Raw genomic sequence first — 19,156 nt, forward strand, 5'->3', positions numbered from 1 at the left:
AGGGAGCTGATAATGGAGGGGGTGGGTGGGATCCTTCAGAGGCAATTTCTTAGGCACTTGCAAGGGCTTGGGGGGGGAGGGGGGAGGCAGTTGTGATGACCTCAGAAATACTCACTTTTTATTAACGCTAAATATCAGTTAGAAAGAAATGATAGAATTCAGCATTTTATTCATCTTCATCTATTAAGCTGTCTAACTCCCTGCCCCCAAACCACTGAAAAGAAAAATAACCTTCAGAGATTCTTAGAAGAGTTGCTCATTCACACCCACACCGTTGCCCGAGGCCGGCCCACTTACAGCCAAAGTCAGCTTCTGTTCTGGACAGTGAGGGAAGTCAATCCACCCCAAGGCCGCTGTGGCAGAGAGTGAGAGGTCCAAATGACTTAGTGCACTGGAACCAAGACCTCCCCTTGCCTCCAGCACCCGAGAGTCTGGGGTTCTCATCTCCAAGAGTCTCTGTTTTCTGACTTTCCCCAGGCTGGGGTGCAGTGGCAGGTAGGCAGGTTAGATTTGAAGAAGGGACCCAGGCTGGCTATGGATTGGTGCTGTGCCTCAATTCGGGGCAGGGGGACAGGAGAGCGGTGGTGCATTTCCTCTTTCGAGGGAGCTTTATAATAGGAAAGGTGTGGAGCGCTTCAGGACGGAGTGGGGTCCCAGCGCAAGGGGTATGGCTACCGAGACCCCCCGCCCGCGCCCCTGCTCCCAGCCTCAGTCCCTTTTTCTAGGATGAATTTGGATGGGGAGTAGAAAGGGATGCAGATTTATATATGGCTCTGTCTAGGGGAGGGAAGGATGTGGTTTGCAGGGCGGAAGTGGAGTTTGAAAATGCAGAGTGGCGCTTAGTACGTCATCCCCCTCAGCGCAGAGGTGTGATTGCAGTATGCATGCAGAGCCGCTGTCTGGCCTTGAGGTCACAACTAGTGCACGAATGTCAGAGCTGGAAGGGACCTGTCTTTAGGTGTCTTTTGAGCCAGCTCCTTGCTTCACAGGTGATAGCTCCAAGCCTAGCAGGGCAGGGGCTCAGGGGCAGAGCCAGGACCAGCCCTCAGGACCTTGGCCTCCCGGTCCTCGGCTCTCCTGTCCCACTGCGCTGCCTCCTTGTGGCTGTCCGTCTGTCCCTGTGTGTGTGACGCGTGGTGTGAGTGCAGGGCTGTGCCGGGGTGGGGGGTATCTGTGAAGCACTGACTGTCTTAGCTCAGAGCTGATGGATCCTCTCCAGAGACAATGACACTTTAAAGGTTGCCTTTTCTTCTCTAAGTTTTTCCGATTTGTTTATGAGTTTTTCCCCTCAGACTCCTAGGTCTTTTGCTGCCTCCAGGCGCCCTTCCCTTGAGGCCGATGAGAGCACCCCTGCCCACTCCTGTCCTGACTTCTAGGGAAGTACTCCTAGGAAGGGAGCCAGAGCCTGGGAAAGAGAAAGAGCCAGCTCTGAGAAAGGGTGACCTTCTCCACACTGCCCTTTCCCAAACTGGAAATGCAGACAAGTTTTCAAAGGCACAGGCTCCCCCTGCCAGCTTCCAGCATCTTCCTTGGTATGTGGTGGGCCGGAGTTAAGGGTAGGCAGCCTGCTTCCAGTTCTCCTTTATCCCAATTTATTTCCTGGGGAGAGGTGCCTGGAGGGATTAAGGTCACTTCAGTTGGGAATTTGCAGGAAAGCGGGGCATAGTACCCTGGCTCCCTCCGGTCACATCAAACCAGATTAAAAGTGTGTCTGGCTCCCAACCACTTTGACTTGATCTACTGAAAAGTTGGGGACTGAGGGCGTGCCTTCATTGCCCTTTGGTCACGTCCTTCAGCCCAACTTGGGACTTAGGTGGTGGGACTGGAGACCCAAACCCTGGCTCCTCGCCTGTCCCCCCCTTTCCGCCCCAGCCTGTCTCAATGTAGTAGACCCTTCCTAGGGGAGCAGGGAGGGGAAGCTACAGTTTGCAAACCCAGGGGCTCCTTTTTAATTCTTTCTAAAGCCTCCTTTATATCCTCAACCCAAAAGGCAATGCCCCTACCCCGTCACCTCCAAGCCTGGAATTGTGCATAACTCGGATCTTGTATCTTTGTATAACGGATGTTATTTGTACGAAGGGCAGTTCGTAAACAGCACTTGTTCTTTTAATAAAAGAATGTTTTACAAAAAAAAAAAAAATCCAAAGAGATCCTGCTTTGTCTGGCTTTACTGAAGGGAAAGGGAGAGGGAGTGCCATCCGTGGGAGCCTTGGGAAGGGATCGGGGGTCGGGGGATGGTCAATGAACATTTCTTTAAGCACCTGGAATAGTAGTTCACAGACCAAAATGCACAACGTACCCGAAATACCCTGCATATTGAAAACGCAGATACCTGTGCCCCACCCATAAGAATGTAATGTGTAGGCCTGGGCCAGGCGCGAATCCGATAAAACAAGCTCCCGAGGCGACGAGATGTGTCCGCACCGCGCTTCTAGAAGCACTGCCCTAAGGCTCCGCAAGAGAAAACGGTTCCGGTCAGGGTCCGCGCTCGCAAGTGAGGGGCCCGGGAGGCGCAGGCAAGGAAATGAGCGGCGATGCTCCGCGCGGGTCATTCGCAGACACGCGGGAACCAAAGGGGGCGCCGGAGAGCCCTCCACACCCCGGGGCCCCCTAGGCGGCTGCGGGGTCGGCTCCTCGGCCCGACTTCCGGCGGCTAGGGCTGGTCGGCTTGCGCAGGCCCGCGGCCCGCACCGCGCGAGCCCCGCAGCGTCTTCCGGGCCGAGGCGGGGCCGGGCCGCTGGGAGGCGGGGAAGCGGGAAGGTGACCGGGGCGCGAGGCGGAGCCGGCGCGCTGGCGGCAGCGGGGCCGACATGGGCGGCGCGGGGGCGCTCCTGAGGCCGGCGGCCCTGGTGAGCAGCCGCGGCCCCGCCGGCCGGCCCCCCCGACTCCCCTCCCGAGCCCGCCCCGCCCGCCCCTCGGCTGAGCGTCCCTGAAGCCCCTACGTCGCCTGGTCCTTCGCAGCCCTCCCTGAGCGCCCGCTGGGTGCCAGCACCTCCCCCAGCAATTCCCGTTCCTCTCTTGGGACCCCTTATTCTTACCCTCGTATTTCTCCCACTCGCCTAAGCCCTGTCGTCTCTTCCCTCCCAGATGACTTCCCTCTGGAAGTCTTCCGCTTTCCGTTGACTTTATATTTTTCTGTTTCCAAACCACCGTCTTGCGATGCCTGCTTGCGTTGCAGAAGCTGAACCAGAGACGGGACATCACCTCCTGGCTGGTAAGTACTACCCACCAATACCCCGTTTCCACTTCTCTCTGCCCTAGTCCCCCAGGCCCAGAGACCCCAAAGGTAGAGACCAGAGGAGGGAACCAGAATGGGTCAGCCCTGCTTTGTAGATTTCAGCCTGAGACTGCCTTGTCCATAGCTACCTTCCCGATGGCTCAGGGGAGATAGAGTGGCCAGAGGGCACAGGGCAGGGAGCAGGCTTCTGCCCTGAGAACAGCGGTGCCTGATAAACCCAGCCCTAGGTGCAGTTACCCCCGCCTAGGCTGGCAGGATCCTGAGCCTCCCGTCCCTTGCACCCAGGTGAGAGCCAGGGTTTGAAAGGAAGGCCTGGACCCCGAAACCTATGTGCTTGCATGGCCTTGAAATCTCTTCTCTGTCTGGAGCTCAGGGGCCTTATGGTGTCCTGGGGGGAGTGTCCTTGCAGGGTGGCATCAGATCAGCCTCCTGCAGAGGAAGCCTGTCACCAGCCAAGGCTCTTGGGAAACTGGACAAGGCCACAGGCGAGAAAGTGCTTCCAGGGCATGAGCTGACCCTCACTCCCTCATCTTCTCTGCCACAGGCCCAATGGTTCCCCCAAACCCCAGCCAAGTCCGTGGTGGCCCTGAAAACACCCATCAAGGTGGAGCTGGTGGCTGGGAAAACCTACAGGTGGTGTGTGTGTGGCCACAGCAAGAAGCAGGTGAGAGACCTGGGTCCCCCTTCCCGTTGATATATGACAGCTGTGGCTGGGGACGCTACATGTTGCCCAGGAACTCCCACCCAAGACGTTCCTCTTTTTCCCACACACACCTGAGGGACAACAAGGGAGACTGGTGAGGAGGGATACTCTCAGGCCAGCGCCACTCACAGCCCTGAGCTCACCGTTCTCTGCATCCCTCCTTCAGGATGCAGCCAGAGAGACAGAAACTCAGTCCCGGGCCGGTCGGGTGGAGCCAGGGTTCTGTCCTCCTCTTCCGGTGCTCCCTCCTTCTCAGAGGCTCCGGGCTCTGCCCTGTCTCTCTCTCCCCTCTCTCCTTCTTCCTCCTAGGAAGCATCTGGGTCAAAGGTTCCCAGGCCTTGGACCCCAGCATTGGGCAGACTTTGCACAGCCTCTCTGGCCCTGTGTGCCCCTTCCTGGCATCTGCTCCTGAAAACCCTCCCTCAGTTTCTGTGACTTCCCTGGTTTCTTGCTGTCTTGTCAGCCTGGCGGCCTGCTCCCAACTCCTTCTCTCTTCTGCTCCAGGAGCCTTTCGTCCAGCAGGAACCTGCCCCATATTCTTAGCCTCCGGGGTCCCTTTCTTTCTTGAGCGGGCTCTGAACTGTGTTCCTCCAATCAGCATGGCGTGGTGTCAGCAGCCCAGGGACCCGAGTCCCGCTTTGCCACCGATTTGCTGTGGACTTTGAGTAGGTCCTCACGGGGGTGGCGCTGTGCAGCCCACGGGTGAGGCCTAGCACAGGAGGGCCCTCTGTGCCTCTCTGCCTCTTGCCCTCTGGGACAGGTTGCTTATTTTTATCTGCACACTTCTCTCATCCATTCTCCTATCCCACCCTGACTCCAAGGCCAAGAGGCCTTGGGTCCAGCTCTGCCATTAACTAACTAGCTAACCACCTCTCTGGGCCTGTTTCCATTACCCAGGAACACCTTCCGGGATGGAAGGGCATAGATGCTCACACCAGGCAGCCAGTTTGCTGTGGGATGTCCCCTTCCCCCCTTCCCAGTTATTTCCTGGAGCCAAACAAAATTGATACCCCAGTCTTAAAGCCCACCCAGAGAAGTTTTTACCCCAAGAATGTGGAGAAGGAAATGAATTTCGTGAACCAGTGGAGACTCAGAGCCATTAAAAAAAAAACAAAAAAAACGCCTATCAGCGTAAACATGGCTGATACCTAAGGGCCCATTTCGCCTTGAAAATTGTTCTTGTGTCCTGGTCCTCTGGGAACCCCAGAAACTACTCCTGTAAAGACTCATGCTTACTGAACACTTTCTACAGGCAAAGTGCATGATAACCATAATGTATTTTATTTTCTTGGGATGACGCTACTCTTTTTACTGTCACGTTACAGATGAGACAGGTGTGGTAGCGAACACAGGCAGCATCACTTAGGAGTCTGGGCCCTGAGCCCCGTGTGCTGCTTCTCCCAGCCCTGCCCGGCCTCAGCAGGTGGGGTTGGGTCTCTAACTTTCTTTCTTTCCCTCACCAGCCCTTCTGTGATGGCTCCCACTTCTTCAAACGCACTGGCCTATCCCCACTCAAGTTCAAGGCCCGGGAGACCCGCATGGTGGCGCTCTGTACCTGCAAGGCCACCCAGAAGCCCCCGTACTGCGATGGCACCCACAGGAGTGAGCGGGTGCAGAAGGCAGAAGTGGGCTCCCCACTCTGAGGGGGCGGCTGCTGACCGGCCCAAGAAGGGGTCACCCCAGGGACCCCAGTACCCGTAGCTGGCTCGTGAAGGACTTGCTCCCGTAACCCGAGGTCTCCAGTCTGGGGTGGCTGGAACTGGCCCCTGCCCCAATGCCTGCTGGCAAAGATGGCATTAAATAGGCGTGCCGGCCCAGAGTGGCGTTCTTGTGGTCACTGGTGTGAGGGACGTGACCGGTCCCCCTTCAGGATCTTCACATGGGCTGGGGACACCTGACTGGCCACAGGGAGGGGGCAGTTGAGGTTCACTCCATATAGGGTCCCCCAAGGCAGGCTGAGCCCAGAGACAAGAGGAGGAGGCCAGGGCACCCAGCCACCCTTTCCCTGTCCCGTCTGTCCCAAAGAACTACAGGCTCTGAGAGTACGCAGCATTTATTACAAAGCCAGGAGATACAGATGTCCCAGGAGGAGGATACAGCCATGGCACCTCAGACACAGGACGAGGCGTGAACACAGACAGACCCACTGGGGGACACCTGACCCCAAACACATAGGCTGTGATAGTCTTGCCTCCTCCCCTCGTCCCGATCTGACCTATGTCCATTGGAGGAAAAACTGGTGGGCAGGGGTCTGTTGGGGTCTGCCCCTCAGGGGGAAGACCACTTGACTTCTTGGGATGGAGCTGAGGTCAGATCTCACAGGTTCTGTCTTCTTGTGCTTTTAGATGCCTGTTGTTCTTTCCTGACTTGGCCTCAGCTGCGGGTGGGGAGGGCACTGGAGGACTGTTTGCCTTTGGCAAAATCTGGGGTCTGTGCTTATCTGAGGTCAACACCCCCCCTTCCACCTCTCCACTACAGGCCCCGAGGTGAGACTTCCCCATCCGCCTTGCTAGTGCGGGCTCCTGGGTGGGGGGTGTGGAAGAAGGGGGTGAAGCGGTTTACAATGTTGACACCACAGTGGAAGTTCAAGGGCTGAGGTCTTCTGTGGCCTCAGTCTTCTTTTCCACAAGATAAATGATGCAAAGGCCACACACACAGGGGAAAAAAAAAAAGGCAGAACTATCTATTACACAAAGTTTCTACTGCAAGAGGAGGAGGTAAGGGAGATGCCCTCTCCACTGCCCACTTGCTCCTCAGAACCAGGGGATAGGCTGCGTTTGTGAAAGGCACTGTCTTAGCAATTCTCTGGACATTCAACAATGGTGGGGGGGAGGGTACTGGTCAGGGTCAGGGCAGGACAGCAGCCAAGATGGGGAGAGAAGCAGGGTGGACCTCATACACAGCCAGTTCGAGTCGTGCCTAAAGCTTTGGGGGTTGGTGGGGGCCCCTCCAACACCGCATATGCCTTGGGAAACAGGAGGAGGATGGGGCAGGGCTTCACCGAGCCTCAAGTGGCCCCACCAATCCACCTCTAGGCACCCCCAAAAAGAGCAGAGCAAATTACACAAGACCGCCTAAAATTGAGCACCCCATCCCCCACGCATACACACACACATCAAGTTTGTTTCCTGTGGCATTTAAATTAATCTGGTTGGTCCATAGAAAATAAGTATGTATATTTGGTTTTTCCTATGTACATATATATATAGATTTATTTATAAAACCCATCCCCGACCCCTAAGGTGGGGGGAGCTGGGGAAAGTAGAAGAGGTGGAAAAGGGGGCCCAGAAAAAGTGGAGGGGTGGAGAGGCATAGCTGGAAAAGGAGGGAGAGGGTCCCTTTCCTCAAGTTAAGGGGGGCACGGGAGCTCCGTTGACAGTCATCTTGCGGCCCCTGCTGGTGGAAGGCGGTGTCTGCAGGCAGTTCGAGGTGCCCCCGTTGGCAGCTGTGGTGGCCCCACTGGCTGTGGCGGGGGGCGTGGGGGAGGTCGGGTGGGGGGCCGAGGGGCCATGGGAGCTGGGAGAGCCATGGGAGGGGGTAGCTGGGCTGGGCAGGGAGGAGGAGGTGGCCGGCAGGGTGGCAGGGCTGGGAGCCTTGTCGCTGACTGACTCACACTCAGACGCCCCGCTGGTATTGGTGCCCTCGGAGGGGGTGGGCGCTGTGGGCAAGGTGAGCCGCTTGCAGGCTGGCTGGACGCGATACTTGAGGGGGAGAGGGCCATTCTGCAGGGAGAGGGGAGGGGAGGGTGTCAGGAGAAAGAGGCTAATGGGGCAGCCACCCACCTTCACCCCACGGCACCCAAACAGGGAGAAGGGAAGGTCCGGGCCTTGGAGAGGAGAAAGACTGGAGAGAGAGGAGGAGACACGCGACGTGGGACTGACCAAGCAAGGCCGGAGAGACAGGGGCACACAGAGACCCAGAGAGGAAGAGAGCGCACGTGAGACCAGAGACAGAAAAAGGAGAGAGGGAGGCCAAAGAGCAGAAGGCAAAGTTCACTCCTCCACACCCAGCTGGGGCACGTGGGCTGCCCAGGGGTCCTTTTCTCCTTCTGAGTGCGGAAAGTCATCAGTGAGACAGCGTCCGAAGGCGTACCTGGTGTGTGGCAGGCCACCCTGGACATGTCCAGCTCATGAGACGAGGGATAAACTGTGATTAGAGCAAGGTGGCCCACGTGATGGCCCCGTGTCCCCTTTCGGCCCTGTCCCCTTGCTGGTACCACCCCACCCACTCACCCGCCGCCAGGGGTAGATGTAGGCGATGTCCATGAGGGTATAGTATTCCTTCAGCGGCTCGTCCTCATAGAGAACCTCAACCTGGAGGAGGAACGGGAGGACGCAGCTCAAGCCTCCAGCTGTTTGGCAAAGAGGCTCCAAGCAGGTGGTCCCTCATTACTCTGGGGTTTCATGATGGATTCGACTTCCCTATCAGAGTTGTTCCAACATCACTCCTGACCAGCAGGTGGGAAGCGAAGATACCCACATCATCAACAGCCCCAGCCCCAGCAATCCACACGGTGGTCTGGGTCCCCTTCTATCTCTGGCATGTTCTCCAGAGGAGCTAACAGGCAAAGAAAAGGCCCAGGTGAGAAGGAACTTGTGGAGCAACGACTCTCACCCAGGCTGCACCGTGGAATCACACCAGTGCTTGGATCTCACTCCCAGAGATGGTTTTAACTGGTATGACATGAATCGAGTTTTAATCTCGATAGGCAACCCCTCACGTAATTCTGACATGTGGCAAAGTTTGGGATCCACTGTCCTAGAGCCTCAAGAGTCCATGGACCAACAGCACCGGAAGCACCTGGGAGCTTGCCAGAAATGCAAAATCTACTCAATCAGAATCTGCATTTTGGGACTTCCCTGGCGGTCCAGTGGTTAGGACTCCGCATGCCTCTAGGCACAGCCAAAAGAAAAAAGAACCTGCATCTGCATTTTAACAAGATCTCTAGGGGGTCACATACATGTTCAAATTTGAGAAGCGATGTCCTCGAGCTCCTTGGCAATTTCAGACCAGCATTCCCACAGCCAGCTGGCCCAGGTAAGGCCCTGCATTTTTACACACACGCCTCTGCCATAGTTCTAAACGTGCAAGCATGTACACACACACACACACACCATCTTGGTCTCCTGCACCTCTGCACGCTGGCTTCAGCAGACGCAGACTGCCCCACCCCAATCTAGTTTTCAGTTACCCTTCTACACGGGCTCAGTTACACAACCGTGCAGGCCCTCGGTGACACCCAGCCAGCCCTGAACCGTGGCTGAGACGCACAGATTGTCAGATACATCCACACACGGACGCGTTTTTCGAAAGGGCCCAGGGACCCACCTTGTACTTGCTGGGCACGTCCATCTTGTTGCGGAGAAACTTGGCGAGATGCATGACCGTCATGGCTGCTGGGCACCGCAGGAAGCGCACCCCTGTCTGGTGGGGGAGAGGCACCCAAGGGCTGGGGTCCACCCCGGCACTCTCTCCCAGCCCACACCCCGCTCCTGGGCAGGCCCCAGCACTCACTTTCTCCTTGTCACCATCCCCATTTTCCAGGGGGCCCTTCTTCTCTTCCCGGTCCCTGCAGAAGGAGAAGGAATGAAGCAAGGGAGACCCTGGTGCAGGCAGGATCTAACTGCACACATCCGGAAGGCCCTCCTGGAAGCACCCTTTCCTCCCAGGGGAATGGGGATGGCATGGGAGAAGGGACCCAGCCTAGGACCCCAAAAGGACCAGGCACGGGCCAGACTTGCCTGACGCCTTCATAGAACTCGATGGAGAGGCTGACGATCTCATCGTCGCTCAGAGCCCCCTTCTCCTGTTCCAGAACCTCACCACGGTCCTCGTTGGAGCCATTGGGAACTGCGGAAGGAGAGAGCTCTGAGGCGTTGGCCTAGGAGGGGGGGACAGGAGCCCCACCAAGGACCCAGGGATCTCAGAGCTCAGTGCGGTGCGCCCAGCCACCCCTGGGCTGGGGAGGCCGTGTGCGGTGCCCACCGGCCCTCCATGCATCTGGCCCTTATACCTGGGGCAGCACCCACGCACACACACGTGAACACACTCACCTTCTGTCAGGGGGTAGGCTGCGTAGAAATCCCGCCTCCGTTTCATCTCATCTAGAAGAGAGGGAGCAGGCTGAGGCGGGGGGCAACACGCTTGGGCAGTGGGGGGCGGGGGGTGGCAGGACAACAAAGGGTGTAGGTACCTTTAAAAAGCCCAGGGACCAATTTGTAGACGATGTCTTGAAGGGTTTTGTCAGATCTGGAAAGAAGCACATAGGGGCCTGCTGGCAACCACGTCACACCGACTCTCCAGCCTGGGGCCCCTTCTTCCCACCTCCCTTCCTGAGACCCAGGGCCCAGGCATGGGGGTCCCTAGAGGCCTTGCCTCTACCTCTCTAGAACTTCTCAGCTGGATACACCCCTGAGGGAAGGATGGGGATTCGGTCCATGCCTGGCGCTTCTCCTCCACCTGCCAGCCTGGCTTCAGGAAGCAAGGAGGGCTGGGGGACAGAGGGCAGCTGCCCCAGAGGACGGGCGGGGACAGGAGGACGTGCTGGGCCCACCTGATGCTCAGCAGCGGCCGGGTTTTGTGGACCTGTACGTCGCACATGGGGCAGTACTTGTTGGTCTCCAGGTAGCGCACAATGCAGGTTTTGCAGACTTGGCAGAAGGGTGTGGAGAGAGGAGGAAGAGTCAGAGTCCCCTTCATCCCCCAGGACCAGCCCCCATGCCCCCTGCTCGGGCTCAGGTATCCCCTCTTCTCCACCTTGTTCCCGCACAGATGGCAACTGTGCCCCTTATCATCCATCCTTGGGGGAGGACAGATTGTGTGTGTGTGTGTGTGTGTGTGTGTGTGTGTGTGTGATGTGTGTGTGTGTGGACAGATTGTGTGTGTGGACAGATTGTGTGTGTGTGTGTGTGTGTGTGTGGTGTGTGTGTGTGTGGACAGATTGTGTGTGTGGACAGATTGTGTGTGTGTGTGTGTGTGTGTGTGTGTGTGTGTGTGTGTGTGTGTGTAAAGGTGAGTCCCAAGTCCCAAGCCCCGCCAACCTATTAGACACCCTATCGCAGGGTCCTCGACCCCCAGCCACAAGCCCGTGGTGCACACCAGGGCACCTGCACCTTCCGGGAGCGCAATTTCAGGCACAGAGATGCAAGGAGAGAACTGAGATTTCAGGTAAAAGTTCCCCAAATGAACTTCTGAGCTGAACCCTCCAGTATCCCCTCCAAGGCAGCTTCTCAGGGACCTGGGACCCTCACCAGACACATGGACGTATTTGCTCTTCAGGGCAGAGGCCACCCACCCGAGGAGCAGCCCCTCGACTCAACTCACAGGAATGCAAGCACTCCACGATGGTAGTGGCATCGATGAAGTACCCCCCGCAGAGGGCACACATGAGGTGAGGGTTCAGCTCCGTGATTTTAATCCGTGTGGTCCGATGCATGATGCCGGGGTGGGGGGCAGGGGACTGGGGAGCGTCACCCTGGGAAACAAACATGGAATCAGGAACCCACAGAGCCAAGAGCCCCTCCCACACTCTACTCCACCTGCCCCACAAGCGACACCGCTCCTGGGCCCAAGGCCCTTCCTTTCCCTTTAAGGCCGGACAAGGTGCACATGTGGGGATGGTTCTTTCTGACCCCCTGTGAGTGTTCACTGGGTGCCAGGGGCTCTGGAGATCTCACGACCTTGAGCAACAAGGTCAGGTTCTATCTCAGGACAGCAGAAAGACTGAGGTTAGACCACAGGAAGTACTACTCAACTCTCCAGAGGATGTGGGGAGGCATGAAAATGGAAGAGAATGGAGTTTTAAAAAATCTCCCTGATCCCAAGCCATATTCACTCAAGTGAACTCACTAAGAACTATGAGGAAACTTAGACTCCTGACTGGGTCTTTCTAATCCATCCTACTGTCCTTCCATCCCATCACTCCTTCTCCAGGATGCGTTCCCTGGAAACACTGGGGGCACATCCGCCCTAAGGCTGAAGGGGGCACCCCATAACTCATCCTTGCACTGCTGCATCCAGCCCCAGCCCCGGAGCAGCTCCCTGGAAATGCACCATATGTTGACCATGCAGGCTCTAGGCCTGGTGCTCAAGCAGGAAGTACTGAGGATGGTCCTTATGTGCCCAAAGTTGGGAACACACGGCTTCAACCCGCCCCGTGGCCCAGCCCTGGACTCTGCAGGTTAACTGCAAAGTCTGGGCAAAAAGACTGCTACTGCCCCTTCCACAGGAAGGCCACCACGGGCCCCGACAAAGAGCCTGCTGCACGCTGCCCCTCCCAGGCGCGCAGGAATCTCCCCACGTGGGCACTGCTACCCACCCGCCGTATCCTGTCTGCAAGCCGGCCACAAGCTGCCCGGTGACAGACCACAGGCTCTCAGAGATGCCTGCCAAAGCTATGCAGAAAGTTCTCCCCACAGCCCACCGAGTGCCCAGCCAGGCCCGGGCGGGGTCCGGGGAGGAAAGGCACAGCCCAGGTCTGGACTGGCTGACGTGCTTACTTCTTGGTGTAGAAATCCAGCCTGCGCCCAGGAGCAATGGTACCTCCCTCTTTCCCAGAGTAGAAGCCCAAGGGGCAGGGCTGGGGAGGGCGGCCAAGTCCCGACAGCTCTTTTACAACATACATCCTTCTCTCCTTTCCAGAAAGATTTCTAAAGCCAACACGCTGGGTTTTCTAGGACCCAAAATTCACAGCTGGGAATCAGCAGTTTCTATAGAGACCCCAGAATGAGTTTGGCCAAGACCCAAACAGCCAACAGAGGCTGGCCAGAGACCGAAAGAGATGGAGAGACACAAAGGCCACATGTGAGAGAGACACCAAGTTGCAGGGCAGACGGAGAGGAACAAGCAAGCCCAGAGCCAGTGGAGACGCGGCGGCCAAGACCTGCAGACATGGCCCGAGGAAGGAAAGGGGTTCCCGCCTCCCCTCCGCCAGCTCTCCCTGCACGGGTCCCCTCTTCATAATTGTGTAGAAGCCTCGCTGGCTACTACACTGTTTGGTCGTTCCCATAGTAACCCCTGGCAAGATGCCCAAATATTATTACAACCATCCGGAGGAGGGAACAAACTCCAAGTGGCTGACTCGCTGAGCGTGTGTAATCTCTATCGGATGCGTACATGCTGCTGGACCCCCAACGGCACCTCATGTGACTACTTGCCCCATGTGTGCGCCTTGTCCAGATGAATCTCAGGGTGTGTGCACAGCCAGAAACAAAACGTTTGGGGGTCTGATAATGTATGAGGGTCCTGGTTGCTATTGGCAAATCTCATGCCTTCTTTTCTGTCTCTCTCTCTCTCTCTCTCACACACACACACACACACACACACACACACACACACACACACGCTCGCTTCACACTGCCTTAGCCACCTCATTCACATACTCACTGTGTTTTCAAAACAGACACTTGCTTTTAAGAACTCTCATGCAGTTCCTTCCAGGCCAACTGTGGCCTCAACGTGGGAGAGCTCCTAAGCAAATGGCCGTGACCCTCACCCTTTCACTTCTGCAAGCACTCAGACCAAGACTACCCCTCAAGCTCTGTTCTGGATGCACGGGTGAAGGCGAGAGCTGTGGTGCTTACTGGATGAAATGCTCCTCCTTCTCCCTTTAAGAAATGAGCCCCCTTGCCACACTCCCTGCTCCCCCTGCCCCATCCCCAGGGGCCTCAGACCTCTGGGGCTGGGGGTGGGGAGAAGCACTGATTGGTTCCTCACCTGATTGCCATGGTTACCTGCAGGGCCCTGCCAGCAGGTACCAAGAACAACTGTAAACAGGAGCTCTGTTCCCTCACCCACTCACCATCTCTCTCCCCCCATGAGGCCCCAGGGCCCCACACCTCACACTCAGCTCCTCCCCAGCTGCAACTGGCTGGACCTCCAGCTCCCATCACCTTAGGGAAGAGCCTGAGGGTGAAGGAGAGGGAGAGACAAGTCCCAAGAAGCAGAAAAAGGGAGACCAAGGGCCATTTGGAAGTGGCCCTGTGGAGCTCTGGAGGCTTTCACAGGTCAGTACTGACCACATCCCCACAGTGGACCTGAGCACTGTTTCCCACCCACAATACCTCCCCCAACCGGGGGGCAAGTCCTTCAATATCTTCTGTCCCCAAACCACTGTCTTTGCAAAGGCATCATGGTGGAACAGCCCTTGCTCCTGGCCCCTGGTGGCCCGGGTTTCAGCTATAGTGGCAGGAAAGGAGCTTGATCAGCACCCAACCGCAACTCCTCCTTGCCACCCAAGCCTGGCTTGTGTCTTTCCCCATTCTCAAAGCCCCCTACTTATAGAGATCACCCCCCATCTCTCCATTCTTACCAGTCTTTTTCTGGAAGCTCCCCCGTAATTTAGACTTCTCTCAGCGTTAGTTTTTTTTCTTTTTCCACTGCAGAAATAGCCAATCTCTGATAACCCAGAGGTTCCTTTCTGCTCCTTCAGATGCCCAGCTACAGAATTCTTTGCTCTGCTTTCCCTCCACATGAAATTCACCCAACTCCCTCACTAGAAAATCTCCAAGTCTTGGGAAGAGTCACTGAAGGTCACATCCAGACATCTAGAATGGCAGAGGTGGAAGGAATCTTATTAGAAAGCATCTTGTCGAGTCCTTTCATTTTACAGATGAAGAAACTCAGAAAGAAGTGACTCGTCTCAGGTCATGCAGTCACTCAGTGGCAGTTCTAGGACTAGACGCAGCCTGACTCCCGTTCCAGTGCTCTTTCCACACTGGCACCCAGGCCGGGCTTCCTACTCATCTAAGGAACCAGTAAGCCTGGCCTGACTCCATCCAGGCAGGCGGAAGGTAGCAGGACTCCAGGTTCCACAGAAGACCATTCAGTGAGCCATATGGGCCAAAACATCACCAACAGCACACATTCTCGCCTTGAAGTAGAAAGAGGGGGCAGAGGCAAATGGCCTCACCCGACTTTCCTGATACAGATATGGAAGCAGGCTCTGTGGAAGCTCAGTGAGCCAGACTGTACTGGGTCCCAGGAGTTCGGGTTCAGTTGTGCAAGCCTGTGTATTTGTGTGTGTGTAGGGAGAGTAGGGGGTGGAGGTCTGTCTGGGACGCTGTCAAACTCTCAATGTTCCCTGATCCTTGACCCTGGGTGGAGGATCTGCGCCTCCCACCAGCAGCATCAAAAAAGTCCTCTAGTCTCCTGAAGACAGGCTCACCCTACCTTCCCTCCCTTTCCCACCTCTCAGCTTCCTAAGATCAAACAAAGACAAAAATCCAAAATATACACAGATACACACACACATATGCACACACAGCCAGACACACCCCCTCCGTTTCTCTCTCACATTCACAACACACAAGGCCAGACACTTGGCCAGACACACACACAGACACACCCCATCACACATACAGCCAGACCAGAGCCAGGCCCACGCTTGCCAGATGTACAAGCCGCCCCCACCCACCCCAGGAGCACAGAGTCTGACATCCCTGCCTGAAACCAGAGCTGCAAACACACACCACCCTTCTGCGCATCCCCGGTCTACCGAGGGTAAATTATAACATAAGTCTTCCAGCAACAAAGGCAGTGCAGCTCCCAGCCTTGCTCTGGGGGCCAGAGGCTGGAGGAGTGGGGTGGGCATCCTACCTGCACGAAGATGTCACCTCTTCCTGTTCAGGCTCTCTCCATTCCCATGGCAACAGCTCCATCAAACAAGATCTCCCAGGGAAGACCAGAAGCAGGAGAGAGCACCCCCCACAAAGACTTCAACTTGAACCCCACCCAGCTACACTCTGGATCCCAAGTCCCAAGACTCACCTCAGGCCTGTTTCCTGCCTCATTCCAAAGACAGCTCTCAGACCTCAACCCCCAACTCCAAACCAGGAAACCCCGGGGAAAACCTCCCCACCGAAAAGCTATAACAGAGCTGCCTTTATGCTCCTTCTCCAAGTACTAGCACCTTGGAACAGAGTGGAGAGGGGGAGGAAGAGAAATTATAGAGTTTCAGGAACAGATGCAAACTGCAAGAGGCCCAGAGAAGGAGGCTTAAGAACGGAGTGGGAGACAAGCAGGAGACCCGCCCCCCGCCCCCAGCGACAGGGAGCCCTGGAGACTGAGGCGGCACGGCGGGGGTTGGGGGGGCTCTCTGAGAGACAAAGACCAGGGGCAAGCGCGGGGCAACGCTTCCACAATATTTACAGGCAAATTCACCATCCCCAGGCCTCCTCCTTCCCCACCTCAAGCCATCCGGAGCAATTCTGGGCAGACGGGGGCTGTGGGGGAGGGAGAGAGGCATGCCTGGGCCCCCCGTGGAGACAGGAGGGGCAGGGGTGTCTGCTCGCCGAGGGGTCCCATCCTCTCAGAAATAGAAGCAGGAGGACCTAGGAAAGGAGGGGGCAGCCGGGCTCCCCAGTGGAAGACCGGCCAGTCCGCCAGCCCCCTCCTGCATCTGCGGGCGATAGGAAATATCGCGATAAATCTTCCCCATCTCCATTCTACTCCCTCCACCCCGGCATCCCCAGGAACCTGGGTCAGAAGATCAGAGACCCCAGTCACCGGGTGGCCGCTCCTACCTTCCCTAGAGCCAAACTTTCGGCGGGGCCCGAGGAGGGGTGTTCCGGAGAAAGAGGCTCCGCCGAGGTGGCTCGGGGAGGGGAGGGGGCGGGGCGCCCAGTCCCGGGATGGCGGGGTGAAAGGGACCGACTGGGGGGGGTGCCCGAGACGACCGGTCCCGGCAGGGAAGAGCGCCCTCCCCCGGCCCCGCAGCAATCGAAAAGCTCGTCCCCTTCCTCCCCGCCTCAAGTCCTCGCGCGTCCACGACGCCCCAGTGCCCAACGAAGAAACCGAGAGCGACCCCTCCCCAAACCGAAAGGAGTAGTGGGAGAGGTCCAGGAGCTGAGCTGGCTCGTGGGGAGGGCTAGTGGGGCAGAGATCCGCCCCAGCGCGGAGCCCCAAAGCCCTTGTGGCTGCCTCGGACCCTCCCCCTCGCTACCTCGGGAGCAGGGTCTAGGGGGGCTGAGGCACAAAGAGGTGGTGGTCGAGGGAGACGCCAAATCGTTAAAAGGGGAATGCACTTCGGCCATCTTGGAAGGGAGGAAAAGGAGAGAAAAAAGGGAGAAAGAAAGGCGGACGGGGCGAGCTAGGACAGGGGCCGGCGGGGGTGGGGCGGAGACGCGAGAAGGCCCGGCTCAGAACCTACCCCCACAGGGGTTTGTAAAGAAGGAGGTACCGGCTCCCAGTCCCAGTCCCCAGATGGTTACGGGGTAGGAGAAGGAGGGAGAGGGGAGTCCGCGTCCGCTTACCTGGGTTCGGGGTCCGGTGGGTCTCGGGGAGGGGGGGATGGGAGGGAGGGAGGGAAGGGAGGGGAGGGGGGCCGCAGCCGTGTCGCTCGCTCGGGCGGCGAGAGGGGAGAAACCTACGGTAAGAAAGGAGTTTGTGAAAGCGGTTTGGGGTGGGAGGGAGTGAGGGGAGGGGAGGGGAGGGGACGGAGGGGGGAGGGGAGGGACCAGAGTTCGGAGGCGGGGGGGAGACAAAATGGCTTTTTTCCTCCAGACAAGAGTAGGTCCCGCCCACCACTCACCCACGTGACCTCATTCCTTCAGGGTGTTTGCGGAGAGGGGAAGAGGAGGAGGGGGAGAGGCTAACAAGGCTGCGCCCCCAACCGGGTGCCGGGCCCCCCAAAACTAGACCACGACCTCACCCTTCCTCAACTAACCCCTGCCCCCAAAATATGTGTGCGCCCCCCCTACCCCCTGACCCTGCGATCCTCGCCCCTAGCTGGAGCGCCTGGAAAATGGTGAGATGAGGACTGGGCTGAAATGTGGCTCGCTCTGCAGCCCTCCACCCCTCGGCCGCGACCAAAGGGCAATGTGCTCAGGCGGGGGACGCGACGCTTCTGGCCACGAGTCTGGGTTATTTTCATTCACTTAAGTGACACTCCCTTGAAATTAATAACTGCATGGGTGAGAGCGAGCGTCTCCTCCCCACTCCCCTTGCCCTCTCGGCGGCCCGATCGGCGGCTCTGAAACGCTGAGCCCGAGACCCGGCCCGGGCGCTTCGGGGGAGCAAACCGCCGGGAGGACGGAGGCAGAGGCCTGGAGGACGTCTCGCGGCGAGGGCTCGGTTTGCTGTGGTGGAGGCTGGCGCCTCCGGTGTGCTCGGTCAAGATCGGAACGCAACCTGGACCGGGAGGCAAGCTGAAGACGTCAGCTCAGGCTCCGGGCCCGGGACACAGTAACCCGGCCTAACGCGAGAGGCCCGAATGCACTCGAAAACAAGGCGCCGGGGCTCGGAAGTGGGCCCGCGCTTTTTTCCTGCCGGGCACTTATTCCCGCATTTTTCGCCCGCGCGCCGATTGCGCCCCGACCTCTGCAAGGTTGGTGCGCCTCGCTCGCCCAGGCGGCGGGAGTCCGGCGAGCGCAAAGGCGGCTGATGCCCTCCTACTCCGATCGTTGCTCCGGGCTCCGGTACCCTGTGGCTCCCGCCGGAGGAGAAGACTAGGAGGGAGCTTGGAAAACCTTGGAGCAGCAGCTGAGGCCGGCGCCGGGGAAGCCGATCGATACTACGTTATGGAGACTAGCGTGGGCCCGCCTCATTAGATTAGGACGGTCGATTCGCGTATTCGTTATTCAGTATAGATTAGGGATGATCATTATGTCAGTCACTCCAAAGAGCTCGATTAACCGGCCAGAAGCGCCATTAAGCGCACTGGCGGTGGGTGGCTCAAGTTAGGAAATTAGGAAACGAATCTTCAGCAAGCATCCGACGGCCTTCCTCTTCCTCCTTCCCTCCTCTTTCGCAGCCCAGGCAGACCCGAAGCTGAGGCCACCGTGCTGAATGCTTTCACCCTTTGGCTGGCGACCAGAAGACCTGCGGACACTGGCCGCCAAGTGACCCCAGCTTCAGTCTTTGGCGCACACCCACCGAGTCGGGGCGGGGAGGAAGAGGAAGGGCTGGAGAGATTTCCGCCCAGAGGGGGTGGTCTGAGAACCCGCGGGAGCTGGGCCGGGGAGGATTCGGTCACCTGCTCTCCTTTCCTTCCGTGTGCGGGGAGACCGGGAGGTCGCCGCCCTTCACGGAAAGGGGGCTCTTGGCGTGGACACGCCCACTGTCCCTGGGGCAAGTGTGTTGCTGGCATCCTGGACTCTGCCTGGGAAGGCTAGCGCATCCTCTACGGTCCCCCAGTCACCCTGCGGGGAGGGGAGTGCAGCAGCAAGGACTCCTGGTCTGCCACTTCTTTCGGGCTAGAAGATCCCGGGCAAGAGAAA

The 19,156-nt window shown here is 57.9% G+C and overlaps 2 protein-coding genes across 4 annotated transcripts; one reads left to right on the forward strand and one right to left on the reverse strand.

Moving 5' to 3' along the window:
- Positions 1 to 2,474: 2,474 nt before the first annotated feature.
- Positions 2,475 to 5,775, forward strand: CISD3 (CDGSH iron sulfur domain 3). The gene is made up of 4 exons (XM_079904441.1): positions 2,475 to 2,849; positions 3,179 to 3,214; positions 3,783 to 3,902; positions 5,405 to 5,775. Exons 1-4 carry the CDS (start codon positions 2,811 to 2,813, stop codon positions 5,582 to 5,584), a joined length of 375 nt encoding a protein of 124 aa, XP_079760567.1. The 5' UTR covers positions 2,475 to 2,810; the 3' UTR covers positions 5,585 to 5,775.
- Positions 5,776 to 5,985: 210 nt separating this feature from the next.
- PCGF2 (polycomb group ring finger 2) lies at positions 5,986 to 17,734 on the reverse strand. Of its 3 annotated transcripts, XM_079904644.1 has the most exons (12): positions 17,647 to 17,734; positions 17,192 to 17,304; positions 14,251 to 14,485; positions 11,265 to 11,415; positions 10,495 to 10,591; positions 10,135 to 10,190; positions 9,995 to 10,045; positions 9,683 to 9,791; positions 9,456 to 9,510; positions 9,270 to 9,365; positions 8,174 to 8,254; positions 5,986 to 7,663 (listed from the first exon to the last, which is right to left on the reverse strand). In XM_079904644.1, the coding sequence occupies exons 3-12, from the start codon at positions 14,410 to 14,412 to the stop codon at positions 7,286 to 7,288; spliced, it is 1,236 nt and encodes a 411-aa protein (XP_079760770.1). In that variant the 5' UTR covers positions 14,413 to 14,485; positions 17,192 to 17,304; positions 17,647 to 17,734; the 3' UTR covers positions 5,986 to 7,285. The 3 variants fall into 3 exon arrangements, with proteins under 3 accessions (XP_079760770.1, XP_079760772.1, XP_079760771.1); XM_079904646.1 differs by lacking the exons at positions 14,251 to 14,485; positions 17,647 to 17,734 and having other exon boundaries at positions 17,192 to 17,296; XM_079904645.1 differs by lacking the exons at positions 17,192 to 17,304; positions 17,647 to 17,734 and having other exon boundaries at positions 14,251 to 14,546.
- Positions 17,735 to 19,156: the final 1,422 nt, after the last annotated feature.

Source organism: Stenella coeruleoalba (genome assembly GCF_951394435.1).
Source record: "Stenella coeruleoalba genome assembly, chromosome: 19".
NCBI lineage: Eukaryota > Metazoa > Chordata > Mammalia > Artiodactyla > Delphinidae > Stenella > Stenella coeruleoalba.